Below are 23,196 nucleotides of genomic sequence, written 5' to 3'. Positions count from 1 at the left end.
TTGAAAGCCATGATGCAGTACATAGAAACAGGAACACTGCAATTGTACACATACATGAAACCTCCACAGAGACCATGTATGTTCTTTAAGGTCCTCCAGTGTAAATGTTTGCCCTGGTGTTTGCTTGATCATATTAAAATGTGGATTCTGTCAATCTCAGCTGTCTTATATTGGGTGCCACTTGCTTCCTAATCCTTTCCGGTATCTTAGTACTGCATAGGTTCAAAAGCAGGTGTTTCCTTCTGAGTGATAACACTGATGAAACAAATATTGGCTAGAAGTTTTTCTAGTGGACCTTGAATCTGGTAGGTATTACATGGGTGAAGCATAGACATTCCCGTTCATCACCCATGTATTATGACAGAAAACCATATTTTCTGCAGCACACATACAAGGAGGAATGCACCTAAAGGGATAGTTTTTGTACTCCTTCCTGCATAAAAAATATCCTGACATTAAGACAGGCACCCTTGCCTCATGGCACAAGGGTACCTACATCGGTGCTAGGCAGCCCAAAGTGTGCCAGTGCAAGGTGAGAGCGAACTGCCTCATATATTTGTGGATATGATGCAGTTCCGCTTTCTCTCTTTCATGCAATGCAGCGAAACAACTTCCCTTCCTGTACTGCATTGTGTGAAATATTAGTAAATCTGTGCCTAATTGTTTATTACAACATATGTGAATCAAGACGATCAATAAAACCTGTAGCATAAAAATAGGATTCTTTCATTGAAGACTATTTGTCTACAAACTGTACAAATGAATCATTATTCTCAAGTGCTTCCTCAAAGACAGTTATCTGACAAAGTAAAGTATATACAGAAGAGGATATCAGTATATGGAGAATACTGACAAGTTGAGAAACAGTGTCAGTAGTATCTGCCCCCCCTCCAAGAAACCCTCTTGTTTGTTTCATTACAAGAAATATATATATAGAGAGTGTGGGTGTTGGGTCGACCCCCTTCAGCCATTATTTTGCCTGTCAGCCTTTTTTGGAAACTTAAAGAAATACTATGAGACACAGAATGGCCATACAGTGTGCCAGCATCTTTTGTCAAATGGAATGTGCCATGTAAACGCTTGCTAGGAACATTTTTGAGTGTGAGGAGCAACTGTACCAACAGATCACTGGGACATTATAAAATGTAAACTACCTTTGCTCTGAGCCTGGTGAACTTGTGTACATACATAGTGATCTTCAGTGATGGCAAGCTCTTTCAAAACCAGATACAATTCTGGTGTTGCTAATGTGGCTAACATGGCAATGCCATGATTATCTGGGAAGGCATGAAAGAGTGCACAAGGGATCTCCTCAGGTGGAGGTACAGATGGAAACAAAATTGTTTTCCTAGACTTGGTGATAGGTATGAGAGATAAATTTGTGGTACCCAAAGTAAACACAAGAACCATTTCTCAGAATGCTACAGTGATCATCTGAAGGAACTAAAAGATAACTCTCAATGAAAAGTATCTGCAAATTAGGAGAATCTGTACTGGTGTGCAAACATATAAGGGAGACTAATTCTTAGTGAGAAACTGGCTGCAAGACAGTATCCAAAGGAATTTCTGAAACAATGAAAGAGGAAAGCCTATTATAACCACAGGGAGCCTTACCCTTCAAACTATATTAAAAAAATTTAAACCAAAAAATGATGGGATGAAATGCCTCACTCTATACAAGCAGATCTCCTATAGTTTAAATAAAAGCATTCTATAAAAATGTCCCTTAAGGAATATTGACCAAGGACATTATCCTAGTCCCAGTATCCTTTTAAAAGCAATGGCAATCTCTGTGACAAACTGTTCCATACTCACTCCAAGACTTATAACCAATAGGACAAAGTTAGAATTCACTGTTGCATTATGTCATATGTATTCAAAAAGAGCACTGAAAAACAACAGATAATTTCAGCCCTAAATAAACAGAACACACGTCATAAAGCAAAAGTGTTTGATACAATAATTTTATGTAGTATATTTTCTTGAGATATGAATTGATATAATTTCCTACAGCAATAGAAACCTAACAATATAGCACATAAATAAAACAAAAATTCTTTAGTCACTGACCAACATTTTGTTGGTTACTTTGAACCTACAGTGACAAACAAGTCCATCAGCAGAGTTTCATTACCTTAGGCAAGGACATCAATTACCCCATGAACATTAAGGTAATTCTTCTGCAATTTCTTGGACATGGCATATGGAACAAATAATTACAAAGAACTGATTTAGGTTGTACTTTATTAAAAAAAACGTTATTTTCACTAACATGCACTTTATCACTCACATACAATATATTTAGTGAAAGTCTTTAAGTTTTTTTCTCTCAGTACACTGTGTGTCATATATCCCTGCCTTGAGTTTGTTCACTACTCCATGTTCATCTAACATGTTAGTCAGGAAATCTTTCATTTGTAAGTTGAATTGCTTTTCTGGCTTAATTATAGTCCTAAGACACAGGGCCTCATTACAGGTTTGTGGACGGTTTAGGTCGTCCGCAGAACTTCTGACGTGGAGGTTGCCGCCATATTTGCTACCTCCCTGCTGGGCCCATTAAGAGTTTCCTTACTAGGTCTGCTGGCAGAAACCTGAGTTTTCACCTGCTGGCCTGGCAGGAAAGACCGTACAACATTGTCTATGGCTCATAATTGAGCCGTGGAAATGCTGTAGGATCCAGAATGCACCAGCAAAGCAGACAGTGAACAGTGCGATGGTGCTGGCCAGGGCGACCTCTGCACTGCTCGTGCCAAGTGCATGGGCAGTGCAGAGTCCCCCTGGTCCCCTACACCTGTTCTCTGCGAGCCTTTTCATGGCGGTGCTACCACCATGAAATCGCTGGTTGAGAACGAGGTTGTCATCCCCAGGGCAGCGCTCCTTGCAGAGCTGCCCTGGTGGATTAGGACCGCCGCAACTGCCAGACCGGCGGTGATCCTGGCGGTGCTGGCGGTTCGACCATTGCATGACCGCAGTGGTCATAATATGGTCCTCGGATCACATTGCCGGTGGTCCGACCACCACCACGAGTCTGGAGGACTAATGACCGCCAGTCTCGTAATTTGTCTCATTGTTTATTAACCCCAAATTAAAACTAACTTCTATGTTCAAAATTAATTTTAAGTAACTCTAGCACAATTGTCTCTGCAGGAATAGACTTTCTGAAAATGTTTGCTTCAATCTGTTTAAAATAAAATGTAGGTATAAAACTACGGCCTGGAATCCCGTATAGTTTTTACAGAAATCTTTTGTGTGTATAAATCTATGGTTAGCTTAAGTGTTAAGCTACTAAATCAACTATCGATTTTCTACAAGCCAGCCATAAAATGTTTTTACATATACCATTACAAAATGTTCCTCCCATTTGAGTGAAACTTAGAAAATAACTCCTAAATGCTTATAACTATTAACTTTGGATGAGGTTGCATTGATCTCATTTCTGTAAATTCAGTTAGCATCCAGTTTTGCAGTTGTTAATGACATCCCACTGCTGTTCAATACACAACAACTAATGCCTGATTCACAAAGGTAAACTTACACTTGGTAGTAAGTTTGCTACTTTCTCAGTATTCACAAACTGTGTGCTGCATTTTATGAATCTGTGCTTATGTGTGTGGAATTCTCCGCACCTGGAGCCTCCACAGTTGAAGTGGAGAACTCTGCATACATACATATAGAGAGTCTGGAATCGTAAAACTGTGCACATAGTTTGCGGATTGCCGGTATTACAAAACGTACTACAAAGTGCAGTTTGAGAATCAGGCTTTAAGTCCTCAGCATTCATTAAAACATTTGCTAGGAATCCATCAATCTTTGGCAGCTTACCTTAATAGGTAAAAATATACCTGGGAGGTATGCCAAGAATAACTCAAACAATAAAGGGGCTAACACACAGCCTTCAGCCCGTTTCATATCTGAATGCAATCTGGCAGGCTTCCCCTAGTGTCTCACTGGACCCTTACCCAAGTGTTTGTATGTAGACATCAGATGCTCTGGACTTCCACTTATTTTCAGCTTTTCCCAAAGTAAGTTATGATCCACTCAATCAAACACAGCATGGAAATCCACAAGCATACAAACAAGCTGCCTTAATTTGTCAACGTTAGCGCTTAATAATTAAGAGCAAAAATGTAATGGTTTGTACCCAATTCTGGCTAAATGCCAGCTTCTTCAATAGGTATTAATTTATTACTCTGGGGCCCCTCTTCTAAAGCTTCCAAGACCAGCCTAGAATATATTTTGGATGAAGAATCCAACAATTAAAGGAAAAGCAGAAAAATCCCTTTTATCTCCCTTATTTTAAAAATAGACTTAATAGTGGTTCCTCTCCAAGATGCTGGAATTTGCTCTGGTATTAATAATGTATGCAAGGAGAGGATACAATATCTGGCCTGATTATAATGGATCTACTTTAAGCACAATGCCTGAATTGCCATTAGGTCTTACTTATTCATTTAATTTTTTTTTTACTGATAATTGTGAAATAACCCCTGGATTTACAGCACACAGATTGCTTTCTGACTCATCTCTTTATGGGAATCTCTTTAAATTATAAAGATATTCCTGCCATTGCAGAGCACATTATCTTGCCCTTTGATCAATCAGCCACAAGCTACCAATTCTCAAAATCCCACACAATTATTATCTTTAAACACTGTGTGCATAATTTTGCAGTTTTCGGAGTTCCGTCCTGGCCCTTCAAAGTTTGATGTGCCTTTTTATACAGGAATACCGTCCTACTTTCAGAGGTTAGGACATACTCTCTAACAGTTTCCCTTATTATGTGCTGTTTTGCAACTTTTACTTCATTATCAAACCATAATGTTCACTTATGCTTCACAGCTTGGGGTTTAACATGTTTTTTTTAATAATAAAGTTTGTCAAGTAGCTGTTAAATATTCAATAATAATATTGTATACATTATAAAATATTTCTCGTGAAGTCCAAATTATTCAGCGAAGCCAAGTCCAAGGCTAAGGCCGGTGAGTGTCTCTCAAAGTGGGATCCAAAGTTGTTCAGCTTCTGCAGAAGCAGTTTTTCTATTGCAATGCCTCTGCACAGGACAAAGGTGGAATTCCTGGCAAAAGAGTTTGTTTTGCAGGCCTGATAGATTTGCTACCTCACTCCGCTCCAAGGTTTTACCTTGGACCTAGTCATTTAATTTGTTCTTAGAATCCTCAAGAGGGGCATGGATGGAAACTGTAACCAGGCAGGGCTTCATGAGTCTGTATACCTTTACCATGAAGTCCCACTAACCTAGTTTTCTATAAGACAAAAAGCTCTGAGCAGGACATACCTGGTGTTCTTGGCTGCCTTGGGTGCGACGTCCCTTGGCAAGCCTCAGAACCTTTACCAGGTTTTCCACAGTGGGAAAATTGTCAAAGTCCCACTTTTCTTCAACTGCTAGGAAAGTTCCTTCTGGTCAGACCTTCAACTCCTGCCTCCTCAGGGCAGGCTTCTAGACACTAGGGGCCAGTTGTCGCAATTTCCGATTCACAAAATCTGATGCAGTACGGTATCTCAGACACCGACTGCGAGTCGCTATGGGGTCGCAAAGACCCACCTCATTAATATTAATGAGGTGGGTCGCATTTTGCGACCCCATAGCGAGTCCCTGCACTCACAGGGATGGTGGCCTGCTGAAGTCAGCAGACCTCCATGTCTGTGACTGCTTTTTAAATAAAGCAGTTTTTTATTTTTATTTTGCAGCCCATTTTCTTTAAAGGAAAACGAGTTGCAAAATAAAAAAAATAATGAAACCATTTGGTTTCGTTTTTTCAGAGTAGGCAGTGGTCCATTGGACCACTGCCTGCTCTGAAAAAAACTTTTGGGCAACATTCAAAAAGGGGAAGGGGTCCCATGGGGACCCCTTCCCTTTTGCGAATGATTTACCACCAGTGTGACACTAGTGGTAACTGCGAATTGCTTTGCGACCGCATTCGCGGTCACAAAGCAATTCTGCATTGCGATGCGAGTCGCAAATAGGAAGGGAACACCCCTTCCTATTTGCGAGTCGCATTCACAATTTGCGAGTCGGTACCGACTCGCAAATTGTGAATGTGCATCGCAGAAGGCTGATCACATGGCGCAAACTGCGATTTTTGCAGTTTGCACCATACAAACGGCTTACTACATCTGGCCCTAGATCTCTCTACAGCCAGTGCTCCTACATAGTCCACCCCTCTGTGGTCAACTGGGTCCTTTTGGAGTCAGGAACCCTTCTTCTATTTGTGTCCCTGAAGCAGTCAATCAGGAGGCCAGCTACTTAACCCTTGGGGAACATTTCCAGTACCTGGGTGCCAGGAGGAGTCCTAGAGGTCTTGAGTGAGTCTTCTTCTTGCACAGGAAGCCTTCTTCCTACCAGCAGCACCTTCTTCTTCAGGTGGAGTCTTTCCAGCTTCAGGAATGTTCTGAGAAGCTGCACTAGCCAAAGATTGGAGACATTCTGCCACACAATTCAAACTATTTTGTTCAGTCCCCTCTCCCCATTTTCAGAACTTCTTTTTCCGCTCACTGTAAAATAGCTCAAGGGACCTATTTCATTATGGCATATGGCAACATACAGAACTGCAGCCAATCCCCTATTGAGATGAGCTCTCTTCTCACCTGACAAGATTCGAATTAGCTTTCCTACCTACTGTGTCTGGTTACCTAGGAGGGTCCTGGGAATGAAATTGAGAAGTCTTCCCTGGCATCCCCAAGTCAAAAGGCTGTCCTCTCTTCCGCTAGCTTTTCCTGTCCCCTCAATTGTCGCCAATCCTTGCTAAGTGGTCAATGGTTAACACTACCCGTTTTTTTCTGAGCTGATGAGCAGGTCAGTTTTTTAACACCACTAGGCAAGAATGCTTGTTCCCGCTCTTGATATGTGATGAAAGGCATAACTGTCAGAGCTGGTTGTAAGCTAGTTTCGGTTCAGGCAACCTAAAGTTTACTTTTATAAAGTCATTTTTCCATTCAAGTTATCAAAAATCTGTTTTCACCATTAAAATGGATTTTGAATGTCAAGTGGCAAAAAACACATTTTCTAGCATTTTCACAGGTGGAAACGTAAACAGTTTAATCTCACTAAGGACTCCCCAGAAATGGACTGGAGCCACCTCACAAACCCTTGCACGGTGCACTAACCACCAAAACAGTGCAATTATTATGTTTTGATGCTCTTTCGTATGTTTTTACAACACTAAACAATACTACTGTCCTTGTTATGTACCAGAGTTTATCTAACTGTTTATGTCTGCACTTAAACCACTTTTCTAAATTCATCCCCACTGGTAGTGGGACACACTAACTTTTGATTGTTGAATAATAGTTTGAACTTATGTTGGATTGCTATAAATATATGAATTCTAGCTTGAAATGCCTAATTACACATTCAGTGCCCCATCATTGTGATTGAAATCAACATGTATTAGATTAAAATACATTAATTTGAAGATTCATGCTCCTTGTATGTTTAGAATAATACTGTTTGCACATAATGGCCTCTGTTGGTCCAAGACAGAGATTAGTTTTTCTATATAGGCTTTAAATGAATTGAGAACCAGTCTCTGCTTAGTATTATATAGGCCCACCTACAATAGACATACAAGGGAGTTAAGTGGGCGTAATAGGCAGTAACATTGCACAGTTCATGCTTTTGGGTGAAGTGTAGGTGCTTTACCAATGTTTGCCAGTGGTAAAACACATAGCGTTGCAAAGCCAACAAAATTAGACAACAAAATGGGGGAATCAGAGCAAAAACAATGTCATTATTTACACCTGCAAATACTTTATGTGAGGATTTGGGTGTATTTTATGATATGGCTGTGGGGCCTTACAGTGGAATACACTCACAAAAACTGTCTTGGGTCCAGTCATGCTCGTTTGTATCACCTTTAGCTCAACCCTAGGTAGCTGTGGCTCCACACAGCAAGGCTTAACAAAGGAACTTAGGGGCAGATGTACAAAGCACTTTTGCATTCCTCAGTAGTCTGAATTGGTATGTTGGGCCATTAAGAAGTGCAAAACGGCCCTTTCTGATGTACAAAGGCCTTTAGGAAATTGCAAATTGCGATTTCTACTCTATAGAAATCGCAATTTGCAATCCCCAGAATAGGAAATTGCAACTAGGGATTACCTATGTGCGATTCTTATTCTGATGTACAAAGCATTTCCTAAATGAGATTTGGGCATTTACAAAATGCGATTGCCATCAACTTGAAGTCGATGGTAACCATGTGCAATTTTAAAAAAACACCCCAAAATGCTTTTTTCTATTGCAATAGAGCACACACAGCCCCTTGGGCATATGTGTGCTCTACATGTGCACCACTACTTTTGAGGTGCATCAAGTGACGCCTTTTGCCCAGTGGCATCCTTGGTTTTGCATTTCACAAATAGTGATTTCCTCATAGGAAATCGCTATTTGGCAACTGCAAAACTGGCCCATTGACACAAATGCAATTGGATTCCTTACCTGCGATTTCCTAATAGCGATTCCTACTTTGTAGGAATCACTATTGGGAAATCTGTATCTCTGTACATAGCATTTTGCATTTCCTAAATAACGATTTCTATGAAGTCGCATTTTAGTACATCTGGCTCTTAGTGTAAAGTATTAAACAATACCAAACAAGGAAATAAGAAAGCCACACAATATGCAATAACAATTTATAAAAATATAGAAATATGTGTATCATTTGTTAGAGACCTTGATGAGCGTAGTCCCCTAAAGGGCTCCAGAGGTACAGATTTAAGAAGATAATTTCACTTTCAAATGCAATTGCAAACAAGCATTAAGCAAGAAAAAGTTTGTAAACTTTTGAAAAGTTTGAAAGAGTTAGTTTGGCTACTTCGGCCCGGCTAGAACAACCAAATCCAACAAGATAGAAGTCTGGTAGGCCAGAAAGGATACTTTGGACGATTAACTGGCCACAAGATCATTTTAAAGACATGTTCCAAACTTTACAGGACAACCACCATAGACTACAATGGAATAGTCCGGATGCCGAGGATACAGGCAAAAAGATGCTCCTGGATGCTCTTGTTGAGGTGCGGTTGACTGGGGTGCCTGTGTGGTTGTTCCTCGGTCCATGGGTGATGTAGGATGACTTTGGCCGCAAAGGTCAGAGTCCCTGAAAGCCCTCTACATTGCAGTAGCTGGCCAGCTGATGCTGGGCTGCTGGTCTCCTTGCAGTGTGGTTGGGGCAAAATCCTTAGGTGGATGCGAGTATCCCTTGTGGGTGACAAATCTGGACGTGAATAGCACTCCTGGTTCCAGCAGACTCTGGAGCAACTTTTGGCTATCTCTGGTTTGTCTCTTGGTGAGCCCGGCCACTTTTAGCTGCATAACGTCTGCAGTGGTTACAAACTAGACAGTTTGGGCTTCTTCAGCAATTTTGTCCCTGGAGCTAGTTCAAGGGGATCAGCCAGCTGATCCTTGGAATCACTGCTTTGATCTGGGGCCGTGAATCAACTTTACCTGAGCCAGAAGCCACAGACAGTGTCCAAACTTCCAGGGGCGTAGTTTTGGGGGGATGGGGGGGGGGGGGCGGGGTGTTACACCCTCCTATTAAATGTATTTTGTAATAAATAGTTGGGTGCAGGTGATTTCAGTCGGGTATGGTAAGATGTTTGTTGAATTTCACAAGGAATTTTTACACACAGGCAGAAACACATATACACTCTCTCCCGCTCTCTGTTTGGAAAGACTTAAAAAAAGTTGGTTATTTCAATAAATAATGTGCTTTCTCTCACTTAGTACACCTACCACAACACATTCTTCTCCCTTTCCACTGCCCCTTAGGCACCTCTTGTACACCCTGCTTGTTGTATAATTTATTTTTACATCATGTGCCATTGTGATTGTCGGGAAATCTGAGGCTAACACACCCCCATGCTTCCTCACCATGCTACACCCCTGCAAACTCCATTAGCCCAAGGTGCAGCAGGTGCAGTCCTTCCGACGGTGTAGCCCCTCTTCATGCAGGGTCAAGGGCAGCTTGGTAGTCCTTCTTCAGTCCTTTCTCCAAATCCAACATGATCTGAGGGGCAGGGTGCTAGGGGTGCCATATTTAACCCAGGAAATTGCCCTGAGGGGAGCACAAGGTCACTAGCCAATTGGCTACTAGGTCACCTCCTTTCTGATGATGTTCGGCATTTGGCTATCCCAGAGTGCACTAATATAGTCACTCTCAAGATGTAAGGGGCCCTCTTCAGTCATCAGGAGCTTGGTAGCCCACTGTAGAGGTGTGGGTACCTGAGGGTTATACGCCCACGGTAAAACCGGTTTGGGCACTGGGTTTTCCTCTCTGTACATGTCTCCAACTTATATAAACAAAATGGGGAATGAGAAGCTATATAAGGTGCAAACCTCAGTCTCCAAGACTATTACAAATAACTACATTTGGGAAAGTTAACCTGTGTTACTGTGATCTCTTGCTTGGTCCTTAGTATATCCCTAGAGAATGAGGGATCTGCACCCAGATAAATTAGTGTGATCCTGACATCTCTTGATATATTGTAGGATCCTAACTCACAAGTACCACCTGTGGCATGCATCATCATCGGATCCTCACCCACTGCACCTAGTGTGAGTGGGTGGGTTCAGCTCTTAAACTAAGAGCAAAGGATTATGAGTGAGATAAAAATGCCTTCTGGATACTATCTATTTTTACTATAAAGGTTCTTAGGCAGGGTTAAAAACAGTGAGATGTCTCATGGGTATGATGCCTCAGAACATTGATAGGTCGACATATTTCAGCCTGTAATATGCTCCAAAGGGACGGTAGGCTTTCTTCAGGACCAAGAGATATATTGAATCCCTACAATTTGTGGTTGGTATTTCCAACTGATAGACTAGTGCAATCAAACAAAGGAAGCGTGCATGCAGACATAGAGTCCGTAATGAACCTTTTCCTCTTTGTGGCATCTCATGTCCTAAATATTACTTAGGCATCATAAAGTAGTGGGGGTGGATGATCCCTGCAGTCACACATTCATCAAGGAACATCGTCCATAATTTTACCTATTCAGCGGAGCTGCTTGTCTATATGAACAAAAAGCAGACTGCCTGGAAGTGTTATCACCATTTGCCAAATAAAGGTGGCTTCCTCTTGGAAGCTCGCATTTGGGCTACCGCCCTGAGTGGCCATCCTGGGAGAGGAGGTTACACTTCACTCTGCGGCAACTGCCTTTGTTCTTAAGCTTGGGAGTCATTCACATATGTCTCCAGTCCGGCAGATAGCTGTATGTGTGCCAGAGCTCAAGTGAGGCTACTGCACCAGCTGGGGCACAGAGTGGCAACTTTGTAAAAGTAAATTCAACCTGGGCATCAGGTTGGGCTTAATGCCACAATTAATTTGACACCTTACAGCCCCTAGTTAGGTAGTCCCATTCAGAAGTTAGCCAGGCTGGGGTGCCAGCCCGTAACCCTGTTCTAGCCAACGGGGCTACTATTTTTTCCACAGTAAAACAACAACTTTAGGGGTTTGACATATATAAAACAATATGTCTTGCTTAATAATATACAGCTCCTTACTAAGGGACTCCATATGCCTGCCTTAGGGAAGACCTATGTATATCATCAAGAGAAGGGATGCTTTGCCATTGGTTTAAATGGCAAAGTCGAACTGGCAGTGAAAACACTGTCCTTCTAGTCTACAGTGGCAGGCTGGGAGTCAGTTTGTACTTTGTCACACACAAGGTGGCACAATCAGTGCTGCGGCATTTGGTCGACACTCTGCCTTACATGCCCTGGGTACCATATGCTAGGGACTTATATGTAAGTCAGTACTTGCCAATTGGGTATAGACAATTTGGCATATCCTTTGTAATGGGTCAGACCGCTGGCACTGAGGTCTGGTTGGCAGGCATCAGTGCACTCTCTGTCAAAAAGGCAGCAGGGGTCAAAAAGTGGGGAGAAACCAGCAAAAAGCCTGCTTCCTTCACTACACCATCTCTGTCAGGTAGAATCTCGATGAAGGTCTATTCTATGATTACCATGGCCTGGATAGAGAACCCATTACTAATCACTATCAGTTCAGTTGCACACCTTGAAATCCATAACCAATTTCAATGCAAATAGACTGCCTGTAATAAAATAACTTATGCATCCTGTCACATGTGTGAAGGGCAGTGGAGTCACAAACAATTTAAGATTAAGGGTCTGATTTAGAATTTGACAGGTGGTAGTCCATCAGTCAGGGTGGCACGGTGGCAGAGAGCAGTACATCCATCACTCTGATGCAATATCGCCTACCAAATTTAGAGCTCATCATCTGCCCAGCAATGATCTCTGTAACTTCAGATGAAGCACCTTCATGGTGGTTACTCTGAAGGTGCAAACGATTTGGTGGAACTCCACCATAGGTTCTGACACCCGAAGTGGGAGCTTCGTTTGGAAAACCTAATGACCTCACAGCCAGGGAGTTTATTCCTAGGTGGGAGTTTATTTTTTTCTGTCTGTGACTGCAAGGTTTTTTCTTGTGCTGAAGGACAGAAAAATACCATCCTATCATCTACTCTGAATAGGGTGGTTGGTCTGAAGGCTTTACTCTGAGAGACCCTACTCCATTCAGCTGTTGGAGAACGTTTTTTGACAGCAGAGCCAGCGAGGGGACTGTAATTGGAAAACTGAAGGTGCACCAGACTTGGAACTGAGTCCCCCTTTTTTTAAATATATACTATATTCTAGCACATTATTTATCTTGGTATGAAGAGTTCCACCAGTGCTAATAAATGAATTTCAATGCTAGCTTTTTCAATTATTTGTTCCAATTATTCTAATTCATATGTAATGTAAAGATTTGGGCAAAAATATACATTGTGGTTCTAATCAAGTATTTTACATGCAATACTACTTTAAGGGCTTGCACACTGCAATATATTAATTCAAGAACAGATTATATTTTACAATTTGACATTATAGCCTACCCCTGAGAGGCCCTAACTTTTGACATGTAAACCCCATGTTTGCTAAATGCAACTAATCCCAGAAGATGCATTTGGCTAATCCCTGAGGTCTCCGGGACATTATAATTGATGTTCTACCAATTTATACCTAATCAGGATCAGTTTTCAACTACCTTCCACACCCAAATTGTTCCAGGGGGAAATATTTGATGATACTTTACAAGCACTTTTTCAGGATAATTGTGGAAGGCGGTTTTGAAGTTAAAGCTTTCCATCATATTTCATTGTAAATTATTAACAAAGTGTTTTGATCCCTATATTAGGGTAAGGTGTATGATCATTTACATCATGCTGGTTATCGTCATTAACACAACAATATGCAGTCTGTCTTTTTTAAATTACGTATTGATGTAGGTTCTCTAAATATTTGTTTTGCTTCTGGATATGGACAATTCATTTCCCTAACTCTGTCAGATAAGTAGATTTTCATAAAATCATCCTTACCTCACCTGTGACATGAGTGGGTTGTTCACACCTTCAACTCAACCAGTTTTTATCATATTTGGGCTTGACATTTCCATACGTTCTCCAATTTCAACACTAAGCATATCACACACATCCTAAAATGCCCCTGTAACTTCTGATATGCATGCAGTTTCATTAAACCATAAGAGTAACATAGGATGCAAGATACATACAACTACATTTCTTACACATTTCTCAAAGGCCTAACGTACCATTAAAGAATTTTAGATAGGCTGTCATTATATGGCGATAGCAACAGGATGACTGCTCTACATAATCCACAATTTTACCCCCAAATGAGCCATATTAGGTGTTCCTTCAGAAACACACTTAAGTGGTCTGAATGCGCTGCCCTGGCGGATTGGGACCACCCCTCTTCCAGGCCATTGGGCAGCTGAAAAGTGGCGGTGCTGGCGGTCCGACAATGGTGGTTTTGTCACAGCCATAATATTGTGGTCAGGCTGCCGCTTTCGCAGCGGTGAGGCTCTAAGTGTGATCGAGCTCTGGATAATTTACATCTCTGTTGGACTACCCATGACACAAAAGATACTTTAAGAATGTCTAAATCAAATTAGCAACTGGTTTCACACCATCTTTCTCTCTATAAAAATATCCTCACTGCACTGGAACCATCTCTGCTTTGATGTATTATTATTATTATTATTATTTTTATTATTATTATCTTTGTTATTGTTGTTATTATTATTCTCAAAACATACCTACACAATAGCATCCTGAAGTTAGGAAATATCAGTAACCCAGGTGAGATTAACAAACAAAAACTTTGGTGCCCATTTAAAATGATGAAAGCTGGTAATCCTTCTGAACTCAAGAGCAAAGCCATTTCACACTTTTGGGACCAAGTTTTTAAGGCTACTCAGGCTCCTGGCTATATTTTGTATGTGCAGCTGCCTGCAAAGCTAGTGGCCTAATTCTGCAGCTTAGTTAACATAAAAGAGTAATTGCAAAGACATTAGGTCTGCATCATAACTGAAAATGCAATGCAGACCTATTTTTATTCCAGTGCTTGTTTGAAATTATCTTTCTTTCCTTTTTTAGGTGGAATGGGGGAGATGGTGCAGGAAAGTAATTTAAAAATATTTGCAGAGAATGCTGTTCTTATGTTTGGTTTACATAGCAAAGTAGACTCCAAAATACTGCTGGAGAGGAGGCTGTGGCATCATTATTATCAAAAAGCTCACTTGTCAACATAGGTAGCTGAAATGGCCCGGCTTCTAAAAATGAGATATGCAGCCAGTTGTCTTACCCAATATCATGACCAAAAATATTGAGAGACACAAATATTGTGTCAACAATATTGTTTACCATAATATTGTGTTCCTCTACTTATAATGGAAATATCAAAAATATAGCGTGAAAAATATTGTTTAACAGAATATCGGCCAAAAGCAGATAAGAATGTCATTGTATTTATTAAAAATTAACGTTCAAGTAATTTATTTAAATGTGTTTATATCGGCCAAAAGCAGATAAGAATGTCATTTTATTTATTAAATATTAACGTTTAGGTCATTTATTTAAATGAGTTTATTAGTTGGAAATAATATAATATTGAATAATAGTTGTAATTATTGATTGCATTAATCATTTATTATATATATATATATATATATATATATATATATATATATATATATATATATATATATTCACTGAAAAAAACAAAAAGTTACAGGGACGTTATAGTTAGGTACAGGGACTTTATAGTTAGGTTCTGACAAGTGCTAAGCGGTCAGGGTATCCATAAACTGGCCCCTTTTATTTTATTTAATTTTCACTTTTTTTCTGGGACTCGGCTCAAGTCGGGTCCCAAGATGGCTGCCAACACTTCCAGGTTTGAAGTGTCAGCAACGAATCAGAGCTGTTGCATTTCCTTGTACGAGCGAATACTCTGCAACCAGAGATATACAAATTTGAATTTCCCCAAACTTCTCAAAAACTACTGAACAGATTTACTCCAAAAATGTGATTTCTGTACCAACAGCTAGCTTTCTGTCAAATTCTGTGTAATTCCGTCCATTGGTTCGGCCTGTAGTCTTGTCTAAAGAATCCTATTGAAATTGACATGGGAAATGCAACATCTTTTGAGCCTCTTTTCTCTCAGCCCGCTTGATAGATCACCGCGCAACTTTCTATGCGCAACACGAATCACTGCATCACTTTTTTGGGAAGATTTCTTGAAGATTCGTCAAACGGTCCCTAAGAAATAGGCAAGTCAAAAAACGCTTTTGCTATGGAATCATGGTCCTAACTATAACTACCTACTGGCGATTGCAAGTAGGTAATATATATATATATATATATATATATATATATATATATATATATATATATATGTTACCCAGTGGCAGTTGTTTCAAAAGGGAATACTTTCTTTGGTTGCTCAGAACTTTGGCATCATTTGATGAATCTTCACAAAAATGTTGGCTAGCTGGCACATGGAAAATTCCGGGGTGCTGAGAGAGGTCCCAAAACATGTTTTTGCCATTCATTTTTACTTAGGAACTTTAGACACAGAGCCCAATCAACTGAACAAATTTCCACCAAATTTGGCAGAAAACTAGATCTTGTTCTAGAAAGATTTCTTTTTTGTGTTCTGGTGTAAATCTGTGCAATATTTTAAGAAAAAATAAGGTTAAAAAATGTTATACATGTCACACTGTGAAGGATCTCTGGAACTGACGGATCTCATCCTGAGATCTGATTGGCTGCCACCACATCAACTAGGAAGAGGTGGCAGCCATCTTCGGACTCGGCAATCAGTCCTCAGTCCTACGAAAAAACACAAAAAAGACACAGGGGAACCCTGACCCCTTAGGCCTGATGGAGGAGTCCCAGAGGGACCCTGCCTTGGGCAAAAATTTATTTTTTAATTTTACAGTGAATTCTCAGATGATCTGCAAATCTATTACAATTTAAAGAAAAAAAAAAAGAGGCATACTTTTTTTTAAAACCGCTCAGGGTGGGCCAGCGCTAGGGGAGCAAAGGGAGGTTACTTAGTGGGGGAAGGAGGCATGTGCCTTAAGGTAACTATAACTGGTGCCCTCGCCATGGACTGATAATTACCCCACATATTACATATTTCATGACATCTATGACATCATTGATAATATCACTGCAACATTTGCAATTAAGTTATTTATGAGAAAACTGTGCATGTCGGGGATACGATTTGTAGTTACTTTAGGGCACAAGTTATAGTGACGTGAAATAATTGTAACTATACTTGATGACTTTCTATGGTTTTTGGAGTTTAAAACATTAGGATTACATTCTTACTGAATATTTTATCTAAATATAATGCTACCTTAACCTTTGGTTAGATAGACAGATAGATAGTTTAATAGATAGATAGATAGATAGATAGATAGATAGATAGATAGATAGATAGATAGATAGATAGATAGGTGATAGATAGATAGATAGATAGATAGATAGATAGATAGATAGATAGATAGATAGATAGACAGGGGCCAAGGTTTCGCTGGCTTTAACCTGCCATTGCGTCTGAGAGCAAAGCAAGTGTCTGAAGAGTTGTAGCTTTTTTGAGCAAACAGCAATGGCTAGTCTGTGGATTCATTTGCAGAAGTTAAGGTTGAGTTTCGATTCACAGACAGGAATACAGTCAGGCCATACACAGGGTCAGGCCACCTAAACTAGCCAAACAGCTGTAACAGAGTTAACAAGGATAACAGAGCGGTCTCCAGCAGATAGAGTACATTATGTAGCATTTGGTCTGGGCCTGCTTGCGGCCACACTCCAAAGATAGAAGGAAGGGGGTAGCGGTAACAGAATGAGCAGCCCAGACATTCAAATGGGTGCCACCGACCGGTTTGTCTAAGGGGAATTTCAAAGTGCTGTAACTTGGCAGTACAACTCAGACTTCGACCCTGAGGTACCTCCTGCATGAGGGCCTGGTCAGCATGCTGGTTTCAGTAGGGTCCCTCAGCATACTATATGCTCATTACCCCAGGGACCAATTTTGGAGTGGATCTCCACACACTTCCCAGAGTCAGGAACATGTCCTCCAGGCTCCAAAAGCATTGTTTTGTATTTGCTTCCAAGAATCTTTTTAGCCCTTCACAGTGCTCAGCAATGAGTTTGGTGGGCTAGGTCTGGAGAGGCAGCCCTTTAGCAGCAATTTGATGGTACCTCCGGTGGAAGACACTGCCCCCAACAGCATGTTTTCTCCTTGTTTCCAAGAACCTTTTCAGTCCCTCACAGTGTTCAACAATCATTATTGCGGCCTGGATCTGGAAAGGCAACCCTTTAGTGGCAGCTCAAGGGCCGGTAAAAGACCCATTCAAAAGGCAGGCACATCACCTCAAGTAGTCTCCAAGTCTACGCTGGGCCTCCAAGCTCCACAGGAATGTTGGAGTCACAGGAGACCCGCCACTGTAATCAGTCCAGGTTTGAGACACAGGAGCAAAGTCGCGAGAGCTCCAGGCACACCCTCTACATCTGTGTGCTCTCAAGGCACTGGGGCTCTGCTCTAGGGAAGCCCTGGCATATTTCATAGCAGCAATGTCAGGCAGATCTTATTGCAGGGTTTCTGCTCAAGGTCTCAACTGATCAATCAGCCAGCCTTCTTCCCTGGGAGCTGCACTACCTCAAGCTTCAGTTTCCTGACACTCTGCGCAGCACGGACTCGGAGATGTAGGCAGATGCACTTTAGCAAAACTGGATTACTGAACAACTGGCTTGGGAACCCGATAAAATCATGTCTCTCATATTGGTCTTCTTGGCAAAACTGTAAACTTTGCACTTGTATAGCACACTGCTCACCCGTTAGGGTCTCAAGGAACTGTACTCATACCACTGTGGAACCCCTCCTGGCTTTTCCCTGTGAGGTGCCCACTCCTGGGCACCCCCCAGGGGGAAGCCAGGCATCCAAGCACTGTTGGGGCCATTGTGGAGATTAAGCAAGCTATTGCCCAGAGTTGCAGAGTGGGACTCATTAATTAGATTAGTCACCAAGGCGAGAATTATCTGGTCCAAGGGAATTGAGCCCAAGACCTGCCGAAGCGGGACTTGAACCCTGGTTTTGAGCTCAATCTCTGCTTCAGGGTCTGCCGCTCTAACCATTGTGCCACACTTCTCCACAGGGCAAAGCACCCTGGTAAACTTCACTCTACCTGCAAAAGTTTATTTCAATGTGTGTATGAAGTTAACATAAAATGTTCCTAAAAAGCTGAACTATAAGCAAACTTTAGTTTCAATTAAAGACAATTCTGAACTCTGAGATGTTAAAGATTTCTTGTCACTACTGGAGCATCTGTCCAAATGTGTGGGCATAAGGGAAGATGCCTTGTGCATGGGATACATTGAATATATCGAGACAGGTGAGTGATTCTGTGGAGGAGAATTTCTTCCTCATATGTGGTGCACATATGGGAGCTGATTGAAGGCGTTTGACTTCAGTTTTTTTAATAGATGATGAAAAGATTACAGTACATTACTTTGTGCTGATGCTATGCTGTTAGATCTTTTATTGTTGACTAACTGATAATTGACATGTGAATGTAGGATCATGCGGTACGGGACCAAACTGACCCAATGCTCAATGACTTTGATAATGATATTGATGCATTCGAAAGAAGCAACAAAATGATTTACTTATTCTCAGTTGCTTTGTCTGAGATGGTGAGGGTTTTGTATGAAGATCAGATAGATTTCAGTCATGAAGCCGGCTTCTTCGCTATTTCATTTCTTGTTTGCTGACAGTTTAATTGATGTTCAGGACATCTTCAACATACAATGGTGTCGAAATCTTAGGTTTCAAATATCACACCTTCAGGTGAGTGGCAGTTTGGGCTCTCTGGATGAGGATGACTGTGTCCAGGATGGGTTGACATCATTTTTGGAGTGGGATGTTGGTGCTAATATGAAGAATTTTGAGAGTTTTTTTTGTTCAGAAGAGTTTACTGTTTTTTCCATACAGAAACAAAAGCAAAGCATTGGGCAGTGATACCCCTTGTACATTGTTGCTAGTTATACAATTGGATCTTATAGACTGTCAAGTTTAAAATGAGTACAGTATTCCAAAAACAGTGTCTTGTTTCACAGAGAATAGTCTGTGCTTAGATAATATGAGGTGTTATCGTGCTTTCAAAACAAGGAGGATAGGTGAGGGACAGAAACAAGGAAAAAAGGGGATATTCAGGAGATGGGGAGAGAAAAAGAATGGAGCAGATGGTGGGAACGCCTTGTCCATGTATTACTGACTGACTGAATGGAGACGTTGCTAAATTACAGTTGGTTTTAGGTAATGGGTGTATTACAAAATGTGATAATAGGTGCTGATGTCATTGTTTTTCTATTATGTTCATGGGGGCTTGGATCTTTGTAGATTAAGATCAATTGTAGACCATTGAAGTCTAGACAATTTGTGATCATGATCCTTGTTGAAAATAGTAATTCTCAGGAAACAAACCTATGCCCACCAAGTATGATATGTTTTTGTAAGTTTTCCAGTCACATAGGATCATCTTAATCCCTAAAGTGAGCAGTATCAAGAAGAGTGACTAGCGCTTCTTTCAAGGACTTGCTGGGAGAACTGCCTCGAAGTGGGAGGCACACAAGATAACTAAACTATTTCTGGTTTAGTGTCTGGATGAGTTCCATGAATTTTGTAATGCAGGTTTTGCAGGGGTTGGGCCTGCAGATTGGGTGATAGATGTTGGCCAAAGAAATGACAAAAGGAAGTGGCTACCAAGGAGATCCATTGCTATTATGGGAATACATTCCAAGCAAAAGCACGGTTAGAAGAGCGGTTATTACTTCTAAAATATATTATAGGAAAATAGGGCTGTCATTTAGTCTGTGGCCAAGGACCATAATACCTCTACAATGGCACTGCACATTTTACTATGAATACAGTATTCAAAAGAAAAGTAGAAATGTCTTATTGAGTTATCCTAGGTTCTCCAATGTATTTCAACATATATAATGAATCATGATATTGCAAATATGTATTTTTGTGTGCAATTGTGAAAGCGCATCAGTCTGATTCAAAATATTTTGTTTACAGATGATGTAATTGAAAAGCAAATAGAAGATGGCCTCCTTAAACCAGAGCTGAGAGAGAAAATAAGCTATGTGCTATTAAGAAAGCATCGGCATCAGACGAAAAAACCAATACACCGTTCTCTGGTGGACATAGGAAAGTCTGTCTCTTCCAGTACAAGTAAGTAAAAAGTAACCCCTTTGGAGGTTCTGAGGGCATGAAAAAGAAGCGAGTTCACAATTTGTTCAACTCTATATATTTGTGAACATAGATAATATAGCACAAACCTAAAAGCAGTGGAGCAGTGTACAGGGACAAAGACAAGACATAAAGCCATGGAGCAGAGCCTGGCAGTGCTTAATTTGAGTCAGTGGGTGACTGTGGAGACAACAAGCACTAATTTTTAGGGACTGGCACTTATTTTTTCTCATCAGACATTTACTGAGAACACAGAAGGAGAAAGCAGGAACTTGCGTACGTGAGATAAAGGGGCAGAGATTTTCTGGTAGTGGATTAAAGAGGAATGAGGTGGATTTCAAGTCTACACAGCCTTGGTATTGGCAGACTGACATTTAATAAACTTCGACCGCAGGCTTCTGAGCTGAGCTTTGGACAATAGCATTCATTCTTTCCAAAAACTGGAAGTTGGGTTCTGAGAACATAGATGGATCGTTACTTCGACTTGACATGGTACTATTTAGAGGTGTGCCTTCAGTTTTTGCCTAAATTGCATCAGGTTTATGGCGATCCTGATGAATACCGGGTTGTTCCAGATTTTTCTAAAACCTTTAATATGTTTATTTGAAGGGATTCTCTATATTTTCAGTCTTTGCATGCACATTTGAATCTGTTGAATGTTCGCTTCCCTGACTTGCTTTGTGCGTCCTTAAACTGTCTAATATGATACCTTCCCTCATTTAATTCTCATATTACGTCTTTTCCTACGATTACATTTCAGTTCGTCCATGATCTTCTCAAATGTAGGCACAGCAACTATTACAATCTTTGTTTTTTTGTTTTAGCTCGCAGTCCTGTTCGAACTGTCCCAACTGGAGCTGCATTTCACAGGTCAACAGAAGATTTGAGAACCAGGCAAAATTCCAATTACGGACGTTTACGTATGTTTTTCTCTAGAATAACTTTCATCACAAAAAGTTGTGTAACAGAAACTTAATTGGATGCTTTGTGCCCAATCACTCTGAGCTACGCTTGCATAATGTGTAATAAAATGGGGTCTAAAGATGATGATCAAACCAGGAGACAACTGCCCCTAGTACATGAGGTTCGCAGGTGATAAAATGTCCATATTCGATAATATTTCAATTTCCTTTTCGGTTCAACGATTCTCGTGTTTCATTTTCTTGGTACGCCAATGATTTCAGTCTCAATATGAAGAGCAATCTACTTCTATTATTTCAAGGTCCTAAGGACACAGTAATTGTTTTGCATTATGCAATCACATTTCTGTAGCTTCGTTTTCATTTTTCAAATAGTCGTACTGGTATTTTTGGGGGAATGTTATAATGGACTAGGTTGGGTCGTTATGGAGGAAATCGGCATGTGCTGGAGATTTGGACACCTAGAAAAAGTAACCTTTGCACTTGAATTATGGACTCAATTCAGTCAAGGGGTGGGGCAAATGGAAAGCAATAAATAGTTTGTGCTTATGTTTAACCCTTTAGCTGTGAGGCTTTCTACATCACATCCGTGCACCCCCCCCTAATGTTCCTCCCACCCCCGGTCAGTTGCTGAGCCCTTTTTGATGCCTGGAGCACTTTGCGCTTATGCCTTTATAACATTTTTTCCACAAAATGTATCCATGTCATATTTTTTCCCATATTTTGAGGAATCTAAAAGTAGTTAGCCTTTGTTGTTTCCCCTGGAGGAAAGCGAGAAAATAGACAAAATATTTTTGATTTTATTAGAAAAACTAGAGCAGTCCTGATCAAGAAAGCATATGTTTGTTTCCTAAAAATGGCATCAATAGAAGGTTTGCCTTGCTAACATCTCCATCTTCCTATATTTCAGTAACAAGCAGGGTTGTGAAGAATATATATTTGTTACCACACTTTTTGCCATTTTCTTAAATTTCTGTTCATTTATTTTTTGTGGTTTTATCCTACTTGATGTCCGTGGTGGTAGCAGATGATGGGTTAACCTGGAGAGCCTTACATTTCTCAAAACTAGACAAAATGTCAAATTTCGTAAGGGGCCACTTCTGTAGATTCCTCATGGGTTTTCTCGGAGAAAATAATCCTTGAAATAAAAAAAAACATGAAAATAAGTAGGAAAAAATAGGTTTGTATCTGTAATTTTTTGCCATAATGACAGATGTATAAATGTAATATACTGTTAAAACTGTCAGGACCTTCTATTTGCAAAAATATGTAGTTTTCTGGTTGTCCAAAAACGTGGTACCCAGAGCCAATAACTCAGCGCAGCTCATGATATTTGATTATGTGTTCACCATGCAGCAATTCATGTGGTCAAAACTATTAATAAAAATGGGTATGAAAGAATCGAAGCATTTTTAAATGTGCCCATGATACTTAGTTTAGTTATAGTTGTTATGTAAACAACTCCGAATTTGTGTTACTACTGTTATGTGATTCAGAGGGCATTTCACAAAATATGTGCATTCTTGCACACTGACTTACATTTGGAAGTTCAAAATGGGTAGAAATTCATGATTTTAGCCAATGTTTTGGGCTAGCAAGTAATTTTGGGTGAAAAGACATTATGCGATCCAGCAAGTC

The 23,196-nt window shown here is 40.5% G+C and overlaps 1 protein-coding gene across 2 annotated transcripts in view; it reads left to right on the top strand.

Moving 5' to 3' along the window:
* Positions 1 to 23,196, top strand: part of SLC4A5 (solute carrier family 4 member 5) — a 706,789-nt gene that overhangs the window by 230,405 nt on the left and 453,188 nt on the right. For both annotated transcript variants that reach the window (XM_069214106.1, XM_069214105.1), the window contains 2 exons: positions 20,465 to 20,620; positions 21,463 to 21,558. In XM_069214106.1, coding sequence (XP_069070207.1) covers positions 20,465 to 20,620; positions 21,463 to 21,558 — 252 coding nt within the window. The remainder of the gene's footprint in view (positions 1 to 20,464; positions 20,621 to 21,462; positions 21,559 to 23,196) is intronic.

Source organism: Pleurodeles waltl, chromosome 11, assembly GCF_031143425.1.
Source record: "Pleurodeles waltl isolate 20211129_DDA chromosome 11, aPleWal1.hap1.20221129, whole genome shotgun sequence".
Classification (NCBI taxonomy): Eukaryota; Metazoa; Chordata; class Amphibia; order Caudata; family Salamandridae; genus Pleurodeles; species Pleurodeles waltl.
The sequence above is the reverse complement of the archived record's forward strand: the minus strand, read 5'-3'. Positions and strand labels throughout refer to the sequence as shown.